Source organism: Podarcis liolepis (genome assembly GCF_965112155.1).
Source record: "Podarcis liolepis genome assembly, chromosome: 7".
Classification (NCBI taxonomy): domain Eukaryota; kingdom Metazoa; phylum Chordata; class Lepidosauria; order Squamata; family Lacertidae; genus Podarcis; species Podarcis liolepis.
Window position 1 is genome coordinate 4,343,286 of NC_139561.1, and position 22,242 is coordinate 4,365,527.

Here is a 22,242-nt window from a genome sequence, read left to right on the forward strand (position 1 = left end):
AGCGGCTTCCTGTCAGTATTGACTGTACCAAGCCAAATGGCCCTTTGAGCTAGATGAACGCCAGCTTTCTATGTTCCTAGAGTTCCCCAGAGGTGTGGGGTAGGAACTTACTTGGATGTGTAGCTCCAGGGGCACAGGGCGCACGTTGGGGTGGAAGTTGAAGGTGGCCGTGGCACTGCAGCCTAGCCAGTGGGCCACATCCTTGGCGTTGGACAGTGATGAGCTCAAGGCCACAATGCGGATGGGACGCTCAATCTGGGAGGAGATGTAGCGCATCCGGGAACAGATCACCTCCAAGACTGGCTGCAGAAGGAAGCCAAAGACACCTGAGTTATTTCAAGCACCCTCAGCCATTCCACAGCTAGATATTTCCATCAGCATTGATTTCATTTTGCTATCCGCTCCTCCTCCATCACCACTACTAGGATCTTCAGTTTCCAGCTCTTTGCTCAATCATCCCACCTCCCTTCGATCTCTTAGGCAAACTGCAGAAGAATTCCAATAATAATAATAATAATAATAATAATAATAATAATAATTTATTTATACCCCGCCCATCTGGCTGGGCCTTCCCAGTCACTCTGGGCGGCTTCCATAAAAACCAAAAATACAGTAAAATATCATACATTAAAAACTTCCCTGAATAGGGCTGCCTTAAGATGTCTTCTGAATGTCAGGTAGTTGTTTATCGCTTTGACATCTGCTGGAAGGGCGTTCCACAGGGCGGGCGCCACTACCAAGAAGGCCCTCTGCCTGGTTCCCTGTAGCTTTGCTTCTCGCAATGAGGGAACCGCCAGAAGGCCCTCAGCACTGGACCTCAGTGTCCGGGCAGAATGATGGGGGTGGAGACGCTCCTTCAGGTATACTGGACCGAGGCCGTTTAGGGCTTTAAAGGTCAGCACCAACACTTTGAATTGTGCTTGGAAACGTACTGGGAGCCAATGTAGGTCTTTCAAGACCGGTGTTATATGGTCTCGGCGGCCGCCCCCAGTCACCAGTCTAGCTGCCGCATTCTGGATTAGTTGTAGTTTCCGAGTCACCTTCAAAGGTAGCCCCACGTAGAGTGGAGTGCATTGCAGTAGTCCAAGCGGGAGATAACCAGAGCATGCACCACTCTGGCGAGACAGTCCGCAGGCAGATAGGGTCTCAGCCTACGTACCAGATGGAGCTGGTAAACAGCTGCCCTGGACACAGATTTGACCTGTGCCTCCATGGACAGCTGTGAGTCCAAAATGACTCCCAGGCTGCGCACCTGGTCCTTCAGGGGCACAGTTACCCCATTCAGGACCAGGGAATCCTCCACACCTGCCCGCCTCCTGTCCCCCAAAAACAGTACTTCTGTCTTGTCAGGATTCAACCTCAATCTTTTAGCCGCCATCCATCCTCCAACCGCCTCCAGACACTCACATAGGACCTTCACCGCCTTCACTGGTTCTGATTTAAAAGAGAGGTAGAGCTGGGTATCATCGGCATACTGATGAACACCCAGCCCAAACCTCCTGATGATCTCTCCCAGCGGCTGCATGTAAATAATTCCATCTCGGTGCAACCAGTTAATGTGAACAGGTGATACAATTAACAAGAGATCTCAGCAGGCTGTTTTTCATTTTGAGCATGCATAGATATGTAACTTGTATACAATTAATTGACTTTCTTTTTACAATGTTGAATATTGATATATTGTTTTTGTTTTCAGATCTCTCAAAACATATTGAGCTGTTCTGAAAATAAAATCCTAATTTGGCAGCAAATTAATATATATTCTCCTTTGTTTTGGGGTTCACTTTAAATGCTCAATGGTTTTTGCATTTTCTTGATGCAACCACTAACATTAATACTTCAGTGTCCACCCTCTGGAAGGTCTCATTTTGAGATGATTGAAGGACCCTGACTTTGACTAGCTGGGTAGGCAGAAAGCCTCCAAGAGAGAGATGACAGCTCTATAGGAAAAGCCCACAATCTTCACATCCAGCTGGCACCTGCTATTGCCAACTGCTATCAACAATTACTAAAATTGACAATTTCACTCATCATTTTTGATGCCCAACTGGTTCACTGGCAATATTTATTACTCAGGGGAGGGTGGGAGAACTGAGTTTTGCATCCAAATGTCCCCATGTTTAATCCCTACTATTTCCAGGTAGGTCTGGGGAAAGCTCCCTTCCGAAAACCTCAAGAGCTGTTGTTAGATTGTGTAGATAGACAATGCTGAGATAGGTGGTTCAAATGCCTGCTGACGGAAGGTGTCTTCCTATCCCTGGGTAAGTTATCTTTGAAAACCATCAGCCATAAAATACATGGACCTGTTTGGATGCCTCGCATTCTGCTCAGCACACACTGGCTGTGGGGGCTACTTCTAATTGCAGCCCCTCGTGCAATGTCAGGTGCTGCAGAAGATGCTGGGAAGGAGAGAGGTGCTTAGGGGATGCAACGGTTACAGATTTCTGTCTCCTTCTGTTGCCCAGAATGAGAAACTCCTCAGTACACAGGATATGCAGCAGCTCTGCATGGGAAACCCTCCAAGATAGAAAGGTCAGTGTCCTGCTTTCTCCCTCCAATCCCCTTTGTGGTGGGCTGCATTCCCCCATGAGACTCACCCCATTCTCGCCACCAATGAGATGCACTTCATCCACAATGAAGAGGTTGACGTTTTGCACGTTCTTGCGCTGCTTCCAGCGCCGGGAAAGGATGTCCCACTTCTCAGGAGTGCTGATTATAATGTTGCCTTTGCCCAACAGCTTCAGGTCAGTGCTGGTCTCCCCCGTCAGCAAGACAACTTTCTTGAGTAGGCGCTCTTGGAACTTCTCATACCAATCCAGGAAGATCTTCCATGGCAAAAGGAAGAGCAGACAATGTCCTTAACAGCCGTCCTTCCAAGCACTCTCTTCCTCACACACACAAAGCACACCTTCTCTAGTTTTTCTAGCTTACAAACCAACAAAGTGATCATCCAGACTTATCCACATATATTCTGCAATGCTTTAATTCCATCTTTGCAGAATCTGAACTTCACTCACAAAGCAAAGAGAATAAGGAGGACAATGGGGAAGTAGAGAGCTGTGTAACATATACTTGAGTACTTGATCCAGCTAAGGCCAACAGCTACCCCTCAGAACACCCTATCCAGACCATCTTCTTTTGTTTTTCTGCCTGAAAAGCTTTCACTGGGAAGAGGAATTGATTAAAGCTATTCTTATCAACCTCCCGAAAAGGGCAGATTTCAAAATAGTTAGGGAGTGCTGTACCTGCTCAGCAAGGGCTTCCATTGGTGTGATGTAGACACAGCGGCCTTCCAAATTCTGCAGCAACATCCTCAGAATGGCAAACTCAGCACAGATCGTTTTTCCACTGCCTGTGGGAGCTCCCACAAACACATTTTCATCGCTGTTATAGACGGTGTTGAAAACTAGACCGAGAAAGAAAAGGCAGAGGAAAATTTCCCTATGGCCAGCAACAGTTACTCCAGAACCCACAAGAACCGAAAAGTATCCTTCCCCAGATGGCGCCCTCTAGATGTTTTGAACTGCAAATCCCATCAAATCCAGGCAACACAACTGGGGGCAATGGGAGCATCATAAGAATCATAGAATTGTAGAGTTGGAAGGGGCAACAAGGGTCATCTAGTCCAACCCCCTGCAATGCAGGAATCTTGGGGCTCAAACCCATGAGCCTGAGATTAAAAGTCTCATGACTGAGCTCAGAGGCTTGCTGGCTGGGGCTCATGGGAGTTGCAGTTCAAACTATGTAGAGGGCACCAGTTTGGTGAACGTTGCTAGAAGTGTCGGTATTTAAGAAAATAAGAAGAGCTTGCTGGATCAGGCCAATGGTGCGTCATATTCAGCATCCTGTTCTCACAGTGGCCAAGCAGATGCTTGTGGGAAACTCACAAGTGAGATCCAAGCACAAAAGGACTCCCTTCCTGTGGCTTCCAACAACTGGCGTTCATCATGGCTAGTAGTGAACTTCCCCAGCAACAGACATAGCACCTGAATTTGTAACCACCTCACAAACAAGCACCACATACCAAAGTGATGTTCACAAGACTACTAGACTGAATCCCCCAGCTACGTGATGGAATGTCCGACAATTAAGACTGCAGTTCTGAATTATGCCATTTTGTCTTGCATGCTCCAGGCTGTTGGCACCTAATATATACCGTATTTTTCGCTCTATAAGATGCACCAAGCCATAAGATGCACCTAGTTTTTGGAGGAGGAAAACAAGAAAAAAAATATTCTGAATCTCAGAAGCCAGAACAGCAAGAGGGATCGCTGCACAGTGAAAGCAGCAATCCCTCTTGCTATTCTGGCTTCTGGGATAGCTGCGCAGCCTGCATTCGCTCCATAAGACGCACACACATTTTCCCTTACTTTTTAGGAGGGAAAAAGTCTTATAGAGCAAAAAATACGGTAATACTATGCAGCTTCCCCCACCCTGCCCCTGCTAAGATGGTTCCTATTTTCTTGGCAGCCCTCCTCATCACTGACTCAAGACCCGGCTGCACTGCCCACCTTGAGTCTGGATAGGATTGAAGAAGGGAAACTTGTCCTGGTAGAGGCTCTCAAAGGCGCTGTTCCGCAAAGCGGAGACAGGCAGTGGCTGCAGGTCCAGCAGCTCGGTTGGTGGAGGGTACTTCTCTGGAAGGATCAGATGTCGGAAGGACACAGGCAGCTGTGTCTCACAGGCTGAAATAATCAAGCACATAAACACAAAGAAGATGAAAACAGAGGCTCTAGATCTGTTCTCTGCTTTTACAAGAGGTATTCTTTGAATGAGAAGATCAATAGAGAGAGGTCAGACCCAGAATGTTGTAGTCGCATTTTAGCCATGGCTGTGCTTGTGCCATGGCTGGTGCTCTTAGCAAATGTTCAACATGATCCCAGGTCTGCCCCCTAAACCCTGGAACATCAGGGTCATCATCTTTCTTTTGTACCTTCTGCACCCTGAGCAGCAGACTGCAAAGATACTTGCATACTCAGATGCAATCCAGGCATTCTCATGACGGTAGTTAGGGGTAGTAGACCGGTGGGGGTCTACTACCCCAAAGCCAATAATTGTCCTACGCCAATTCTGTCATTCAACAGAGGGAAGATTGGCCTCCAAGAGCTATGAAGCGTTTGGAACACAGGATGGAACAGAAAAAAATGCTTTAAGAACTTGGACTGAACAGCTTCTTTAGATCCAAGGTGAGCGTCTGTCCAAATCTGCACCCCACATAATAACTGTGCTAGGGGTTAGCTTTAAACATTTCAAGTGCTGAAGATACATGATTGCCACCTTTTGTATGGAAAAAGCATGTCCAAACTTTGGCACTCTGAGACACTTTTTCCTTCGTGTATTTCTGATGTGCTGCCCTGTTGACTGAAAATTTGGACCAACATATTTAAAGACTTTAACTGGTTATCCATATACCATCTGTGGGCCCTGTAGTGTCTTCAAGACTTTGGTAATTCACAGCCAGCTGTTCCTTTTGGCAGTATCCTGGGAATGCCCTCGTCAATCTTCTAGGCCGATTTTTGTTTGAGATAGGAGTACTGTGTCATCAGCATATAGTAACAGATGGCTTTTGTGGCCAATTTAGGGGCATGATACTCTGGGGGTGTTAATTTATATTTATATATAAATTAAATAATGCAGGAGCTAGGATACACCTTGCTTAACTCCCTTTGTAGCTGGTATGCAACCTGCAAGCTTCCCGTTTGTAGAGCAACGCACTTTCAGCATGGTGTCTTTATGTAGACATTTAACCAAGGAAAACAATCTTTTATGTATTCTCAAAGAATTTGATTTATCCCAGAGTCTTACTCAAGAGATTGATTTGAATGCAGCTTTCAGGTCTATGAAAGCTGCATATAGCACACTACCTGGTTTCTTAACATATTTATCTATAAAATGGGCTAGTACAAAGCAATGGTCTGTGCTGGATCTACCTTGTCGACTCTAGCTAGCATAGTACAGGTGATGTGGCCTTTCCGGAAAATTTTCAGGAGTTAGGGTAATATACATTGGGAAATTTTCAGTTTGCGACATGAAAATTTCTGATGCTCTAAATAGTAACTTAATTTAGCATGTTCATTCTATTTTAGTAAACAAAGCTTAAAAACAGAACTGCCCAGCTTGCTTAAAACTGCATTACCAAGGATCTTAGGATATGGAACACTTTCCATGGAAAAAATTCCACTCTGCATCACTCCTGTGGCACGACCGACCTGTTATGAACTATTAGAAGAGGTTATAGGGCAGCCACATTTTTCCAAACATAAAGTACTGAGGGGACAGAATTAACTATGCAGGTGAATGCAAACAGTATGGAAGTGATGCTTTTGACTCCTCAGTGTGGCAAAGGGGCTTCCCTATTATATGATTCCAGGCAGGTCTATGGCTGTTCAGAGAGGAAAGTGAGGTCCTGATTTGGCCCCACCAGGGCTGGCAATGTGTAATGTGGGTGGTGCTGGTGGGCTTTCATCTTTAGGGGAGCAAGAGGGGACAGAAACAGCTAGAAAAAAGACTTGACAGGCAAAGAACATGTCTGGGCTTCCCCCGCAATAGACTGTTCACACTGCAGACCCCAGCTGGGGAGCTGGAGGACATTCTTCCGCAAATGGATGGGACTTACACAGCCAGCGATCCGAGACCACCCGGATAAAGTATTGTGGGGGGAGAGGCTCGAAGACCGGCACAAAGAAAGTGATGAGGTGTTCATCCTGAGCATACTTGGCCTTCAGAAGGAAATACTCGTGATGTAGGATCACCTCACTGTCCACATCCTCCACCAGGATCCAAAAGGCCTCTGAAGAACCATGCACCTGGCCCAAGAGAGGAGAAAATTGGGATTTAAATACTGACCCCAAGTGAAAATTCTTGCTCTCTCTGTGTACTGTTTAAGGAGTGCAACTTGTACTGCTGCTACCATTCAGTCCCCATCAATCCCTGTTCCATGAGCTGCCTCCACCTCAAACTAGCTACCCAGCAACCCTCCCCACCCCACCTTACTGGTGGCCATTACTTCAGACCTCCGGGGGTCCCTTTACCTTTTCATCCCACTGGAAATCTGGGGTAATTGTCAGCTCTACTTTCAGAGTGGACCTGGTGATGGGCTGCAAGTGGACAGACAACTCCAGTTTGGGGAACAAATGGACATATTTGTGGATTGTCTTCCCCATCTTTGGCATCCGAATCAGCTCCCCTGTGAAGGGATGGTATTAAAAAAAAAGACGAGTAAGCATGTGCAGAGATGGAGATCCGAGATGAACTGCACACATTCAAGGTTCTCAGCAGGTCATAATCAAGTTGGGCCATATTCTGTAGAAAAACTGAGAGATCCTTTAGCCAAGAAACACTGATCCCCTCCGCTGCCACACACACACACACAACCACTTCTGTCCACTGACCTATTTCATTGTGATTCAAGTCATAGAGTCGTTCAAATGGGAAGTTTTTCTTCTCAATTTTCTTCACCACCTCTTCAGGCAATTTCTTGAATTGACGAAGGGGGCACATGGATTGCCACCTGCATGAGCAAGAAGCACCATCAGGATTGTGCCAGCAATGGTGGTTAGTAAGTAATGGAAGAGGAATTTAGGCACTACCCAAGTTCCTTGTGTTTTGCCCCACGCTCTTCCTTCAAATTGAGGAAGAAAAGTGAGGAGGTTCCTCTTCTGCCTCAAAATGGGCCCTCTGTGTGGCCATCTGTGCATAACCCCACCCCAACCCGCAGCCCCACAAGGTTTCCCATTTCCGGTGCCTTTGGTTTGCAAGCCTGCTCAGGAGACTAAGCCAATGCTCTTCACACTGCCATCGCAAGAGACTTGGGTTGCCTGATGGGGCTTGCTTCTTGCCACCTGCCCTGGCACAAAAACAAACACCATGGTCTGTCCCACTTATGGGAAGTGATTCTGGAAACCAGTACGGATGCAATCACATAACTGGCTTTCTAGGGCAGGACATGCTGCTAATTTTGAAATCCCAGAAACTCCAGTCTTCTGGTCCTTAGGGTGGCACAAGTCCTTTCCCCTCTACAGCTGCTTTCCCAACCAACACTTAAAAGAAAAGGGTATACCACCCTACACTCAAAGGTCTCAGGGCGGTTACAGCATGAAATCACTTTTCATCCCTCCCTTTTGACTCCACCTATCTATGAAATCAAACCACTGCCCACCCACTGCCAAAAGACTGCCCAGGATGAAGTAAGGAGCATGGCAAGGCAGCACAACTGGATCAGGCTGGTGAGGGGCTGCCAAGCTGCTGGGGTCCTCAGCCAGTGCCCAGCCTGGCTGAGTGCTGCTGCTGGGCCCAGCTGCAGGGCAGGGCACTACTGATATAAAGTCTGCAATACATAAAGATTAAGAGCATGCTCTGGAGCCACTACATACATTCGTTTGTCAATCATCTTGCAGAGGTTCAAAGTCTTGTCAGTAAGCTGTGCCCAACCACGGTTGAGGACAATCTCAAAGATTGCACGCATGAGCCGCCCAGCAGACTGAAAGCAGGACAAAACAGATGTCAAATATCAAAGAAAGAAACCTCACAGGGAGGTTTTAGTTGATTTTTTGATTAAAATACAAGCATGTATCCACATCCATCTAAAGATCAATTTCTGAAACTCCGCTTCCACCCTGCAGGTGATCAGGCCCATTAATATAATACATCTGACAAAATGGCTCACAAGAAACAAAGAAGACCTCCAGGTACCTACAAGACTCCTTACTGCAATGAATTTACAGGGACACCCCTTTGGAATGAAGCCATCTTACACCAAGTTAAGCCACTGGTCCATCTAGCCCAGCCTTTGACAAACTTGTGCCCTCCAGATTCTTCGGATACGCTGGCTATGGCTGTTCAAAATGTTAGTGCAAAAACTCTGGAGGGCACCGGGTTGGCAAAGGCTGGGCAAGCTCTACAATGCCTACTGCAGTGACTTTCCCAGTTCTGCTCCTCTAGATTGAAGGGATGCAACCTGGGGCCTTCTGTATATAAAGTATGGGATCTACCACATGACAAGCTGTACAGGCCACCAGAGATAGTAAGTAAAAGTTCCTCTTTACCCATGCACAACAGAAGGCTTGTGATAGCTAAACAACAAACTTATTGTGATGTGATCTTTCTCAAAGTGGTGGATTCATGAAAACCTTGTAAATGGAGGATACCGGAGCACAAAAGAGCCACTTCCAATCTGAGTGGTTACTCACCTGAGTGACATACACCATGTCTGCCATGAGAGCAAAGCCCTCCAGCTTCAGCTGGGAGATAAAGGCCTGAAGGAGCACATTGATCTAAGGAGAAGACAATAAGGGGCATTAACATCCTCCAAAGAAGGGATGAGGAACCTTTTTCAGGCCCACAGCCACATTCTCCTGGTGTTGGCCAGACCACAAACAAGCACACACACAACATATTAAACGTATATATATGTAGCTTTGCAAGTACACTCAAGTTTCACCATAGATTTTCTTCATAGGCTTGCTTTTTTAAAATGAAGTTGGTTTAAACAAAACAGCTCCCAAGAGGGCAGCCAGCCAGTTACTCCCTTGGGTAAAATGACTCCCTGAACAAGTAGAACTAGTCAGAGGACAAAAAATGGGGAATTCATACAACTCAGGAACTTGTAGAACCAACCTCACGCTGGATATAAGCTTGCCCTGGAAGAGACAGGGCTTACCTTAGCACTAGGCTCCTCAATGCTTTCTTTCACTGGGATTGGGACCCGCTCAAGTAGCTTCTGCAGTTCCAGTTTCTCTTCCTGCAGTTGTTTTAAAAATAGTAATTAGGAAAGAACAGAGTAGGCTAGGCCACTCTGCCAAGCCTACAACAGCACAATATCCTTTTGAAATGAATAAAAAAGTAGGCCACTCATCCACTTCTGAGGGCCACAGATCAACAACTGCCGCAAGTTCGCATGATTAATGGAGAAATATGTATGCAGGTATCAGTTTCATTCTCAATGGGTTTTCCACTGAGCTAAGCACCAGTACTTTATTCAAATTTCATTCAGTTCCTTATCAGTTTAAATACACACATAGAAATGACAGCAATTTGAAAAAATCAGAACAAGTTGTGTTCTCTGGATAGAGCCTTGCCGATCCAGTACCTTCATGTTTAAAAGTATTTATAGTCACAAAGACTAGGAATGTCTCCTCCACTCCACCAGTAAAAACAAGACCTTGCAGAAGAGGATACAAACTAAACACTAACAAAAATAACTACAAGGGCAGGAGGTGGGTATCCTGCCCAACAGATCTCTGGATTCATACCTCTCTCACGGTGATGTTCTTAAACTCAGAAGAAAGTGAGAAAACCCGGAAGAGTTCAATCTCACTCAAGGTGGGCTTGAGTAGTTGGTTGTAAGTCTGTATGGTCTCATTGGTGATATAGTAGTGGCTGGCAATGCGGCCCAGCTCAGTAACCTGGGGAGAGAGGGAGGAAAGCCACTTCTGGTTAACAAACTGGAGAGGAAAGAACAAACCAGGCTTAGGCTACTGAAACACATAGGTGGGGCAGCCCTCAACATTTTGAAACTTCGGTTCAAAATAGGGTGGGGAGGTTGGTGCACTGGAATGAGCACGTTTTAAGAGATTTAAATTTTAACAGATGTTCATTGGCACCCAGACTGTTTTCCAAGCATAACTGAAGGTGCAAGTTTTAACCTTAAAAGCCCCACCAGGTCTTGAATTAGGTACTTGGAAGGACCATTGCCTCCCAACAAAAGAGACTGTTTTAGAAGGCTGTTTTTGGGGTGCCTTTTGAAGTGAAAGGAGAAGCTGCTTCAAGAAACAAACTGGCTCAGACACAACACTAAGCCAGCCACTCTGTGGTTTGAATAAAATGGAGAAGCTCGAGCTACGTGCACCAACATGTGACTTGCACATAGACTACTTTGCTTACCCAGTTTGGCTTGGTGCTGTGTAAATACTGCTATATAAAATTGTTTTCTCCTCCACTCAAAATATACAAAACATGGACAGTGGTGACAGAGATTTAAAGTATTTTTACATTGATTGGAATGACCACAGATGGAAAGGGGAGAAAGGATCTTTGCTCCATCCCTGTCTTGTCATATATTACTACTTCAGTAAACAGAGGTTCAGTTTGGCTAACAGGCTTAGCCTCCTTTTGTAATTCATTTGGAATGTCTAGTGTGAAAATTTCTATGTAATGCATTCTGAAGCTTTAGAAACTGATAATTCTCATGTATAACAATGGAGAAATATACAATGCTTGGATCAGAGATGCATTTCTGCTCCTAGAGTATGCTGCCGTCTTCATGAGGAGCATACATTGCTATTGTTTCCTGCAATTTTCTTAGTTTGTGCATCTCAAAAGCAGGAAAAAATAAGATAATGTGCTTAGATAGCACAGGATGCAACCATCTGCAACTCTTTAGTATTTAGCATACCATTTTTAAACCTATATAGGATGTCATTTTTAGTATACTTACCACTTTGCTTGTACAAACTGAAGCCATATGTCATATAGCAAAATGTTACGTACTAAATATACACACATCATTTGGGATTTGTATAATTTTGTATTCGTGTTATTTTATTTGTATTTATCTGCTTATTCTTGGGAGCCACCTAGGAAGCCTTTTTGGCTGAAGGGCGGCATACAAATAGTAACACATTTTATTTTAAAGCAGCAAAATAAGTTTTGTGTGATAAGAATATAAGAATATAACGTGTGAAGATGCACAAAGAGGCTGGCAAAGCAGCTGCAAATAAGCATCCTGGGTGGCCAGATTCCTGATAAGACTAGCAGAAAGCACCTGCAAAGAGAGTTTGAACTCCACTCTCACCTGGAAGTTCCCTGTCTTCTTGTCGTACTTGACCAGGTTGTTCTTATCTAGCATCAGAGCTGCAGTGTGCACCAAATCCAGTCGGCGCTGGTCCAACAGTGGGTCTCCTTTCAGGTCATCATGCGATATCCCGTATAGAGTTGGGGAACGTAGCATTCGTATGTAGAGGTAAGTATAGCCAAGCCAGTTTACAGCATCCTGCAGCGGCCAAGAAACACAGTGTCAGAGTCAGCAGTTTCCAGCAACCTGTCATGCCTCAAATCCTGGAAGGGATAGGATGGGGCAGAGGCCACAGGGACATCACAGCATGCTTTAAAGGCCACCTCTGCTGGCCATCAGGCAAGGGCAGGCATAGGCAAACTCGGCCCTCCAGATGTTTTGAGACTACAGTTCCCATCACCCTTGACTACTGGTCCTGTTAGCTAGGGATGATGGGAGTTGTAGTCCCAAAACATTTGGAGGGCCAAGTTTGCCTATGCCTGGGCAAGGGCTTTTCCCACCTGCCTTGCCCCAACCTCCAGCCCTTTCAGCCCTAGAAGCTTTCAGAAGGGAGTTGCTGTCATGACCATTCTGCGTATGTGCCTTCTGATGAACTGAGTAGGAGACTATGAGTCATGGGGTGGAGAGTGTGTGTGTGAATTCAACAGTGCTTAGTTTGTTTTTGGTTGTTAGTTTGTTAATATTGTTTTGTGGATTATGAGTGCTGTCATGCTTTGTGAATTTTATAATATGACTTTTCTTGTGGTTGTGCTGTTTAGCCTATATTTTAAATTGTTTTGTTAATAGCATTTTATAGAAAGTGGTTGTTTTACTGATAATCTGTAATTGCTCTACTAATGATTTGTTTATTTTTTGTATGATTTACGTTGTAATTTGTGGTGTTCTAATATATTATTATTTACTGTGCATAAGATGCTTTGTGACTTGTGTGAGTGAAAAGTGGCATAGAAATATAATAAATGGAATGAAAATGCAAAGGACAGGTCCTTCAAATAATAGTGAAGAGGGGCACACCTTTGCAGATTCATTAACTAATGTCACATCCACACCAGCCATTTAAAGCACATTTATGCCACTTTAGCAGTCATGGCTCACCCCCAAAGAATCCTGGGAACTGTAGTTTACCCCTCACAAAGCAAGAAACTGCATTTCCCAGGATTTGGCCAGGGTGAGGAAGCCAAGACAGTTAAAAGTGGTGTAAGAGTGTTTTAAACTGATGGTGTGGATGTGGCCTTAAGAGAAGAGGGGAAGACTGAGGATTTTATCAAATGGAGCACTAAGATGTCACTGGTGAAATGTCTGGCAACAAGAGAACATTGTTTTGCAAGAGAATGCAGAAGCAGGTGGCTCTTTGTTGTACCATCTGTTGCATAATGGGTTTCCACTAGTCAGCTGTTGCACTGGATTCCTATTTCACAGCATTAAAACTCACCGTCCACAGCACAAGAACCCTTGCACTAGCTGACAGAGAATACTGGATAAAGCCCTGAATTCTGAAATTGTCACGAACTAGGCTGAGAGGCTTCAGAGATGAACTTCTCTCACACACAACCCACTAAATACCACGACTACTGCCCTGCATGATTCTAGATGCCAGATTCACAGCTGAGTATCTAGCCTCCCAAAATGTGACTCTAGAACCATCTGAAGGACTGTTACATTATACTTTATACACACACTCAAAATCCCTAATCAGGTGTTGTGACTAAATGGTCTCCCTAACACAGCATCCCCCTTTATCTCTACACTGAGACACTAAAAACAGAGCAGCCACAAGTCATGACACAAGTCATGGTGGAGTCTCCTTCTTTGGAGGTCTTTAAGCAGAGGCTTGACAACCATATGTCAGGAGTGCTCTGATGGGGTTTCCTGCTTGGCAGGGGGTTGGACTCGATGGCCCTTGTGGTCTCTTCCAACTCTATGATTCTATGACTGGGGTCTCTCCTCCTCACCTTTGCATTTTGGACGTTGCCCAGCACGACCTCTGCATTCAGCATGTCTGGCAGCTTCGCCACCATTTGGCTCTCAATGGGAAGCTGCTGGTTCAGCAGTGAGAGGTAATACTGCAGCTCTCCATGAGAAGTGATCAGGATTCCCTCGCCCTTGGTGTCGTACTGAGGTCTCCCAGCACGACCCAGCATCTTTAAAAAAACACACAAGTCAGAGAGGCAAGTTAGACCTCAAACAGAGTTTCTAACATTAATTAACAGCCAAGTGTCTTAACAATATTTCTGCAACATCTAAAGAAACACAGAGAGAAACAGTGTCCTTAATCCTAAAATCCACTACAGTGTGTGCCTGTGTCCCATAGGAATTACCTGCAAGATGTCCAGGGCACCCAGTTCAGTCCACCGACCTTTCTCTGGGCTGTACACCTGTGTCCCCTTGATGATGACGGTGTGAGCAGGAAGATTTACACCCCAAGCCAAAGTTGCTGTGGATACCAAAACCTGTAAGGGGAAAATATCAGGGTTGAAAGAATCTTCTGCTTAGTTTCAAAGGAACTCCCGACAATGCTGCAATACACCGGGGGGGGGGGATTAAAAGTGGCACCCAATTTTAATAGAGCTTCGCCATCAACCATCTTTGGAGACTGGGTGGTAAGCAGGAGAAGAGCAGACAGGCTGCACTGCATCAGTTTAAAGCAGAGAGGGAACCATGACAAGATTGTTTTGCTTCAGTGCTGTGCTAGGAGAAAGAAAAGCTCCCCATGCTCACCCCTTTGTCTCCCAAGTCTGCCCCTCCAGTCCCTACCCTTGATCTTTCTTTGCCCACATCCCAGTCCCTCAACCTATTTCTTCCCACAGTTCTTAACCTCTTTCCCCAACCCCTAGTTTCACTCTCCATATGCCTTCCACCCCTGAATCTATTTCTTTCCCTTCCCAGTCTCTGGTCTTGCTCTCTCCCCACCATGACAACTTAAAGTTCACGTGTGCCTCTATGTCAAGCATATTATGGGGTTCTGCCTACCCCAAGCTCCACCTGCTGTTTGTTGTCTTGCCCTCTTCCCTGTCTTTCACCTCACCGGGAAGCAGGGTTCCAACTTGAATTAAATATTTGGAGGGGAGCCAGTCATGCCCCGCCTTGCATAATCAATCACATAATGCCATACATGGACACCATTTGAATGGCAATGCCCATCAACTTTGGAGGGGGTGACGCCTTCAAATAGTTTGCTGGGGGAAATCTGCTGTCATACCTGGATGTGCTTGTCTGCAAACAGATCTTCCACCAATGTTCGGTCCACCCTGGTCATGCCAGCATGGTGAATGGCAAAGCCATAGGGCAGCAAGTCTTTAAGCTCCAAATTCTGTGAGCAAAAAACAACAACATTGCCATCAAAAAAACCCAATGCTTCCTGATTTTCTGTAGCTAAGTGAAGGAAGAGATGCAAACTTGTTCTAGAGAAAGAAAGGAGATGCTAGCAAGCACTAAAGATATTCTGGCGAATCTCTGAATTCTATCCTCTGAGAAGCCTGGGTTGGCCTTCCACTAGGGGAAGGGACTCTTTCCCAAGACTTATGAAAAGAAAAGGTTTCACTTGGCCTTTGAAAGCAAACCACTTTATTTTCTGGTTCTGACACAGATTTTATCACTGCGTTGTTTCTTGCCAATTATTTTTTGGTTTGGTTATTTTGGTATTCATTTATATGGGTTAATTTGTGAATACAAATTAAATATGACAAAGTGGTAGATAAAGGTTGAATAAATACAGAAATAAATACCTTGCATTGCTCAGCTTCTGTCCTCAAGACCTCGGTGGAGGCAGAGCCCTCTCGCAGGAAGAGACCCAGGGTGTCTTTCTCCAGACACATGTCCCTGATGGCTCGAGCAGTTTTCCCGGTCTCCTTCCTGGAGTGGACAAACACTAGCACCTGATTGGAGACAACAGAAATCAAAGTTATCAGTCCATGATAGCTATGCAATGAGAAAGCAAGCCATTGGGGACGGGGATCAAAGAGGACAGTATAAGTACAAGCGGAAAAGTCCAAAAGGTGTTCTGCTTCATGTGATCAACATCATGTGAGGAAAGGGGAAGAACTATATTTGCTGGCCCTGCATTCTCTTCTAGCCATATGGGTGAGGCCTGCAATGGAAAGCTTGCTCTGTGCAGGTAGGCTCCAGATGCGATTTAGACCCCTGTTCATTCAGATAAATGTTCTAAAATCATGCAGGGAGCCAACATGATTTTTGGTTTATAAGAATACACACATTCTGAATAAATGGAGAGCACCAGAGTCAATTAACAGTGGCATAGAGGAAAACAGCCCCTTTCCCACTCTACTGTGTGAGAGTAGACTGTATTGACATGTCTGAAAGCAGCAGCAGCATCTGCTGGAAAGAGAACCCCAAAACACAGATGAACACTATGCATAACTCTGCCTGCTCTTTCCTAAATGTCTGTACAAAGAAAAGCTGGATTAGGGCTCAAGAGGAGAGCAGTTTAGAAGGGCTTACAGGTACTCAACAGATATACCATGACATTAGCTTGCTATGTGCTTCAGATAGACAGCAGCCCACCCTCTTTTTCTCTATACTATAAAATATAGCTGTAGGACCAGGCAAAAAAGGGGAGGCAGCACAGGTTTTTGTAAGCAGAAGATTCCAGGTCCTGTTCATTTAAAGCATTTTTACCACACTCTTCAACTGAAGAGGCTCCCAGTGTGGATTAAAAGTCACTAAAGAAAAAGCGAAATCAGCCTCTGCTCTCAGGCTTGCAATCTAAAATCCAGATATCACCAGTTAAAAAGACCTTGGCACTGAGAATGACACCTGGAGAAATCACAGGAAGCTGCTACCTGTCAAGGTAAGTTATATTGGGTCAGACTTGGCATGTTCAAAATGTACCCAGTGTTAAAATTGCAACTCTTGTCCACTTAAGTTCACTGCAGTTACAACCAAGAGACCCATAAAAATAAAATAGTCAATGTTCAACAAAATGGGGAACTCCAGCTGGGTTATAGAAGAAACACCATAGAGGCTGTAATGCAGTTCCAAATCAGCAGCTCCCCAGCAGCCAGGACGACCTTCCCAACAACGCATGCCTCTTCCTGAGAAGATGCACTTCACCACATCCCTGAGCCAAGAACAGATTAAGAAATGATATTTCAAAGTGGGGGAGGGGATAGAAAGCAATGGCCAAATAAAGACTATTTACAGAAATACTGTAAAATTAATGAATGTTAGGGAAATGTTGGTATGGCTTTAGTAGAAATGTTATAAGGAATTAAGTATAAATAGATTAATAGAGTATTAAAGGGAAAAATAAGGTTAGAATGTGTTAAGATAATTAAAGGATAGAAAGCAGAGGAAGATGGAAAGGAATTGCTGAAACAATTAACAGAAGTGGAATACAAAAAGGGAGGTGTGAGGAGGTCATTGAAATAAGTGATTGAAAGATAAGATATTGAAACTCTTTGATGTGTTTTAAACTGGTTTTGTTTTGTTAGTTTAATGTGTTAGTGTTATGTATTGTTTTTGTATTGTATTGTTTATATTTTTTTTGTAGTGTTTAAATTGTTGGAAAAGTAATAAATATTATTTTTTTAAAAAGAAAGAAAGCAATGGCCAAATAGGATGCCTGAAGGTAAAGAGGGGTGCACAGAGATGCCTCCACCCACTTGCAAGTTGTTCTTCCAAAATCATCATAATAAAATAATAATAATAATAATAATAATAATAATTTATTATTATTATTATTATTATTATTATTATTATTATTATTATTATTAATACCCCGCCCATCTGGCTGGGTTTCCCCAGCCATTCTGGGTGGCTTCCAACAAAGCATTAAAATACAATAATCCGTCAAACATTAAAAGCTTCCCTAAACAGGGCTGCCTTCAGATGCCTTCAAAAAGTCTTGTAGTTGTTTTTTTCTTTGACATCTGGTGGGAGGGCATTCCACAGGGCGGATGCCACTACCGAGAAGGCCCTCTGCCTGGTTCCCTGCATCTTTGAGATGCAACCACTCTTCCCACACACCCTGCCCCAATTTACCCAGAGATGAAAGAACCTACCTGGTTCTTCCCAGCATGCTCCATGATTTTCTCATACACAATCTCATTCATGATCTGGAAGCGCTTGATTGCTTTCTTCTCAGTGATTCCCACATAAGTCTGTTCCAGGGGCACTGGGCGGAAACTGCAAAAAGTGTCAGGCATCAAGTAAGTGACAAGCAAAAAGGTAAGATCTGCAAAAGGCAATTACTTCCTCAGGAATCTACAGTGAAGGAGCAATGGCATATTTATCTACCCTACAAAATACACTGCACATCCCCTTCTTGTTTGACATTAAAAAACAACTCCATAGCCGCAAACAGGTCATTTACCTAGAGAGCAAATATATACAGGCAAACATAGTGCACACAGAACTTTGTGCAGAAACACTTGGTTTATTGAGGCTAGGACTGTAGTGATACATCACCCAGGATGAGGGCCAGAGCATGATGGCGGCTTCACCCCGCAGTATATGGCGAGTGAAACCGCTGCAGCTCCCGAGTCCCACTTCTTTAAACTGCTCTGCTGAGGGGCACATGGCTGCACACACCCCAGCAAAGCCTTTTAAATAACCCCCCGCCCCCCGTGCAAAGCCAGCGTTTGAGGGGGTGCCTCAGCACCTTCACCGCAGCCAACTGCCGCTGTGCGCTGGGGGTGGAGGCACTTCCGGGCTGAGTATGATAGAAGGTTGGACAACTTATAGAAATATATTAAAACAAGAGGGAGGAGAGTTTAAATTAAACAAATTAAGGTTTTATCAGAAAGTTAACAACATGGATACAGTATAATCATTTGAATGAAATATTTAAGAAAAATGGAATACAAGGGTTTGGGAAACAAATGTAACAACTGGAGAGAGATCTGTTGGAATGCAATGTTAAAGTGCTGCCTAAAACGTATAAGGTATTATTGGAATGGGAGACAAAGAATGAGCAAGTAAAATCTTCAGTGATACATTGGGAAATAGATATTGGTTTTAATATAGATATGGAAACAAGGGACCGATTGTAGAATACGGATATAAAATTTACAGCATGCTATGGTTTAAGAGAAAACTACATGAAAATGTTATAAAGATGGTATCGAATGCCGAGTAAATCGGCAAAAATGTATAAATCAAAACTGATTAAGTGTTGGAAATGCAGAGAGGGGAAAAAGGGTTTTTTATCATATGTGATGGTCCTATAGAAAGGTTAAAGCTTAATGGGAAATGATATACAATGAATTGAAAAAGATGTTTAAAATAACATTTGTAAAAAAAACACCAAAGCTTTTCTTTTGGGAATTATAGAGGGAGAACTACCTAAACAGTATAGAAATGTATTCATGTATGCGACTACAGCGGCGAGAATGCTATTTGCCCAAAAATGGAAAGAAGAAGTCCCAATGAAAGAAGAATGGATACAAAAACTTATGGACTATGCAGAAATAGTGAAATTTAGTGGAAAAATAACAAATCAAGATAACAAACTTTTTATAAAAGAATGGAAATGGTTTATTTAATATTTACAAACAAACTCTAAACAGATAAGGACATTGGCAGAATTATTGTAATAACCTGCAGTTTCATGAAAGTATATATTTAAAGTAGATGAATAAAAGAGTAAGTTAAGTTAATTTAGAATATGCAGGAAATGATAAAAATAAATTTAAGGAACTGCAGAAAGAGGAGGAATGAAGTCGAGTTTTGAAATGTGAGAATGATTATAAAACTATTGAAATGCATATAACTGAAAGTCATAAAAAAGAAGACTCTCCACAGCACACACACCATACCTGTTGTCAAAGTAGAACAAGCCTTTGGTAGGCTCCACCCTCAAGAACGTAGCCACATCCTCGTAGTTTGGGAGGGTGGCACTCAGCCCAATAAGCCGCACATCTTCTTGAGTCATCTCAATGTTGCGAATGGCTCTGGCCACCAAGGCTTCCAGAACAGGGCCCCGGTCGTCATGCAGGAGGTGGATCTCATCCTGTAGAATGCAGGAAGCATTACCCTCCTTGCTCAGGGGGGTACCACACCATTTACACATCCCCAATAAAGCCCAGAAACCATTACATTTGGCTGGTTGCAATTCTGAGTGTCTCAAATGTTCTCCCACCCAGAAAATATCCCCAGCAGGGATGTGTGTAGCAGAAGCACAGGCCCTCATCACAGCTCAACGAGAAGCTTCCAAGGCAACTCACCAAAATAATGAGGCGCACCAGCTGGGTATAGGTACGCTCGCCTCCTTTGCGGGTGATGATGTCCCACTTCTCTGGAGTGCAGACAATTATCTGAGTGGCGTTTATTTCTTCCTTGCACAACTGGTGGTCCCCAGTCAGCTCAGCCACAGTGATGCCATAAGTGGCCAGGCGCTAGAAGGAAAATTGGAACACAGCTATAAATAACAGGTGTGCATTCATAGTGTGCTTTCAAGTATTCCACACACATTACTGTTTAAACCCTAACAGCAAAGCTTCCAGCAAAGCAAAGCTTTAAACTGCCTCTAAATTACAACAATGTGTGGTTGAGAGTGTGGGGCACACCTGAAAACAGTCTTCCGCAACCTAGAGCCCTCCAGGTGCTTTGGACTACAACTCCCAGCAACCCTAGGCAGCATGAATGACAAGGCTGCCTTAAACTGATTAATAGGCCCAAAGCAAAGATCCAAAGAGCCCCTAATTCAGACTTAAACACTATTCTCCAACAGCTCTCATTAGGTATCGACTCTTCCCCCTAGCATCCATGAGAGAGAGAGGCAAGACAAACTAAGCTCTTTCCATTGGCTGCCTGGACACTACTGCTAATAGGCCCAGCCCTTTTGAACAGATGGTTAAAAAAAACTGGTGGAATGGCTGCAAACAAAGTAACCTTGCTTGTTTTCCTCTTCCCTCCACTACTTTTTCCTATTGTGCTGCATCTATTACATTGCAAGTTGTTTTGGCAAACACTTTTCTGTTTAATTCCTTGTACTGTGCTTGTTTTTACTGACCCTTTTTGTTTTAATCTTTCTATTTTTAAAATACTTTGGTTGCTTTTATTTTATAAGTTGCCTTGATACTTTTATTGTTGGGCTGCCATATAAATTTAAATGATAGCAACACCTAATAAGCACAAGTGGGAAAGCTCCTCAGAACACTGGACACCGCCTCTCCTCCATCCACTCCCACCTGGTGAAGGTCTTATACAAGCCAATTGCTGTTTCCTCTTACCTTCCCAAAGCTGCCCACCATTTCCTGGACTAAAGACCTCATTGGTGCAATGTAGATGATTTTGAAGTCATCCACGTTGATTGTTCCATCAAGGTTAATGTGTTTCCCAATCTCACGCAGCATACACATCAAAGCCACATTTGTCTTCCCAGCACCCTGGAATGAAGAGTGTGTCAAAGAAAATCCTCACTCTCCCATCCCTCCCCTCAAACAGGAGACCAGAAAGACATTTCCCCTAATAAAAATCAAGGAACAGTGCAGAGGCTCAGAAAGATCAATCATATTTGACATCAGAAAAAGGAACACTCACCGTGGGTGCACAGAGTAGCAAATTTGTATCTGTCTCAAGGGCAGCACGGTACAGTTTGCTCTGAATCCGGTTCAGTGTTTTGAATCCCTCAAATCCAGCCTGTGCATATTTGGGGAGCTTGTCCACAGGAAGTAGTTGCTGAGAATAAGAAAAGAAATAATGGTTTTGTCCAGCAAGTCAGTAAGAAACTCATGAGACAGAATCCTTATAGATGGAACAGAAGCCGTTCAAATCCACAATTCTCTCTGAAGTCACTTTAGAGGAAAGAGCCTATGCTGCCCATTGGCCCATAAAAGCAGTGATGCAATTAAGCAGACTAAAGTTGTAAAGAGGATGACAAATCTTAGATGGGCAGCAAATGCCAAAGCAATTCTTCCAAGATGGCCCTGGTGACTGGAAGGACATAGAGCCTTGTCCAAATTCCTAACACATCACCTGCTCAACAAAGACCTCAGCAGCAGTTAGCTGCTACAATGTCTCCTTCATCATCATCATCATTATCATTTTATTATTTCTACCATGCTCATCTGGCTGTATTTCTCCAGCCACTCTGGGCAGCCTACAGCATATATAAAACATAATAAAAACCAAAGCACTAAAAACCTCCTGATACAGGGTTGCCTTCAGGGGTCTTCTAAAAGTTGTGTAATTTTTTATCTCCTTGACATCTGAAGGCAGGGCGTTCCACAGGGAGGGTGCCTGGTTCCCTGTAACTTCGCTTCTCCCAGAAGACCCTCTTGATGGATTTCTCAGGTTTCCAAGGTTTTCTTTTTTGAGAGCAAAGCTCCAGTCACACGGCTCTCTCAATGGTGCCACCTAACCTCCCTAACAGACTGCTGTTATAGACTTTATTTGTCCAGGATTTTTAAACTGGAGCTTTTCCTGGGGTAATACTGCTGCTATTGCTTGGTTCTCTTTGCAGTCTCAGGCTATTGTCTAGACTAGCCTAG

General features: G+C 44.1%; 1 protein-coding gene across 1 annotated transcript in view; it reads right to left on the reverse strand.

Annotated features, from left to right (window-relative positions):
• Nucleotides 1–22,242, reverse strand: part of SNRNP200 (small nuclear ribonucleoprotein U5 subunit 200) — a 47,839-nt gene that overhangs the window by 9,791 nt on the left and 15,806 nt on the right. The window contains exons 12-32 of the mRNA XM_083514093.1: nucleotides 21,293–21,430; nucleotides 20,983–21,138; nucleotides 19,975–20,145; nucleotides 19,567–19,760; nucleotides 17,812–17,935; nucleotides 15,517–15,666; nucleotides 14,991–15,101; nucleotides 14,110–14,241; nucleotides 13,744–13,932; nucleotides 11,792–11,989; nucleotides 10,251–10,403; nucleotides 9,659–9,739; nucleotides 9,189–9,272; nucleotides 8,373–8,479; nucleotides 7,392–7,510; nucleotides 7,032–7,186; nucleotides 6,617–6,806; nucleotides 4,512–4,685; nucleotides 3,246–3,406; nucleotides 2,598–2,825; nucleotides 112–303 (exon numbers count right to left, since the gene is read on the reverse strand). Of these exons, the coding sequence (XP_083370219.1) occupies nucleotides 112–303; nucleotides 2,598–2,825; nucleotides 3,246–3,406; nucleotides 4,512–4,685; nucleotides 6,617–6,806; nucleotides 7,032–7,186; nucleotides 7,392–7,510; nucleotides 8,373–8,479; nucleotides 9,189–9,272; nucleotides 9,659–9,739; nucleotides 10,251–10,403; nucleotides 11,792–11,989; nucleotides 13,744–13,932; nucleotides 14,110–14,241; nucleotides 14,991–15,101; nucleotides 15,517–15,666; nucleotides 17,812–17,935; nucleotides 19,567–19,760; nucleotides 19,975–20,145; nucleotides 20,983–21,138; nucleotides 21,293–21,430 (3,207 nt within the window). The remainder of the gene's footprint in view (nucleotides 1–111; nucleotides 304–2,597; nucleotides 2,826–3,245; nucleotides 3,407–4,511; nucleotides 4,686–6,616; nucleotides 6,807–7,031; nucleotides 7,187–7,391; nucleotides 7,511–8,372; nucleotides 8,480–9,188; nucleotides 9,273–9,658; nucleotides 9,740–10,250; nucleotides 10,404–11,791; nucleotides 11,990–13,743; nucleotides 13,933–14,109; nucleotides 14,242–14,990; nucleotides 15,102–15,516; nucleotides 15,667–17,811; nucleotides 17,936–19,566; nucleotides 19,761–19,974; nucleotides 20,146–20,982; nucleotides 21,139–21,292; nucleotides 21,431–22,242) is intronic.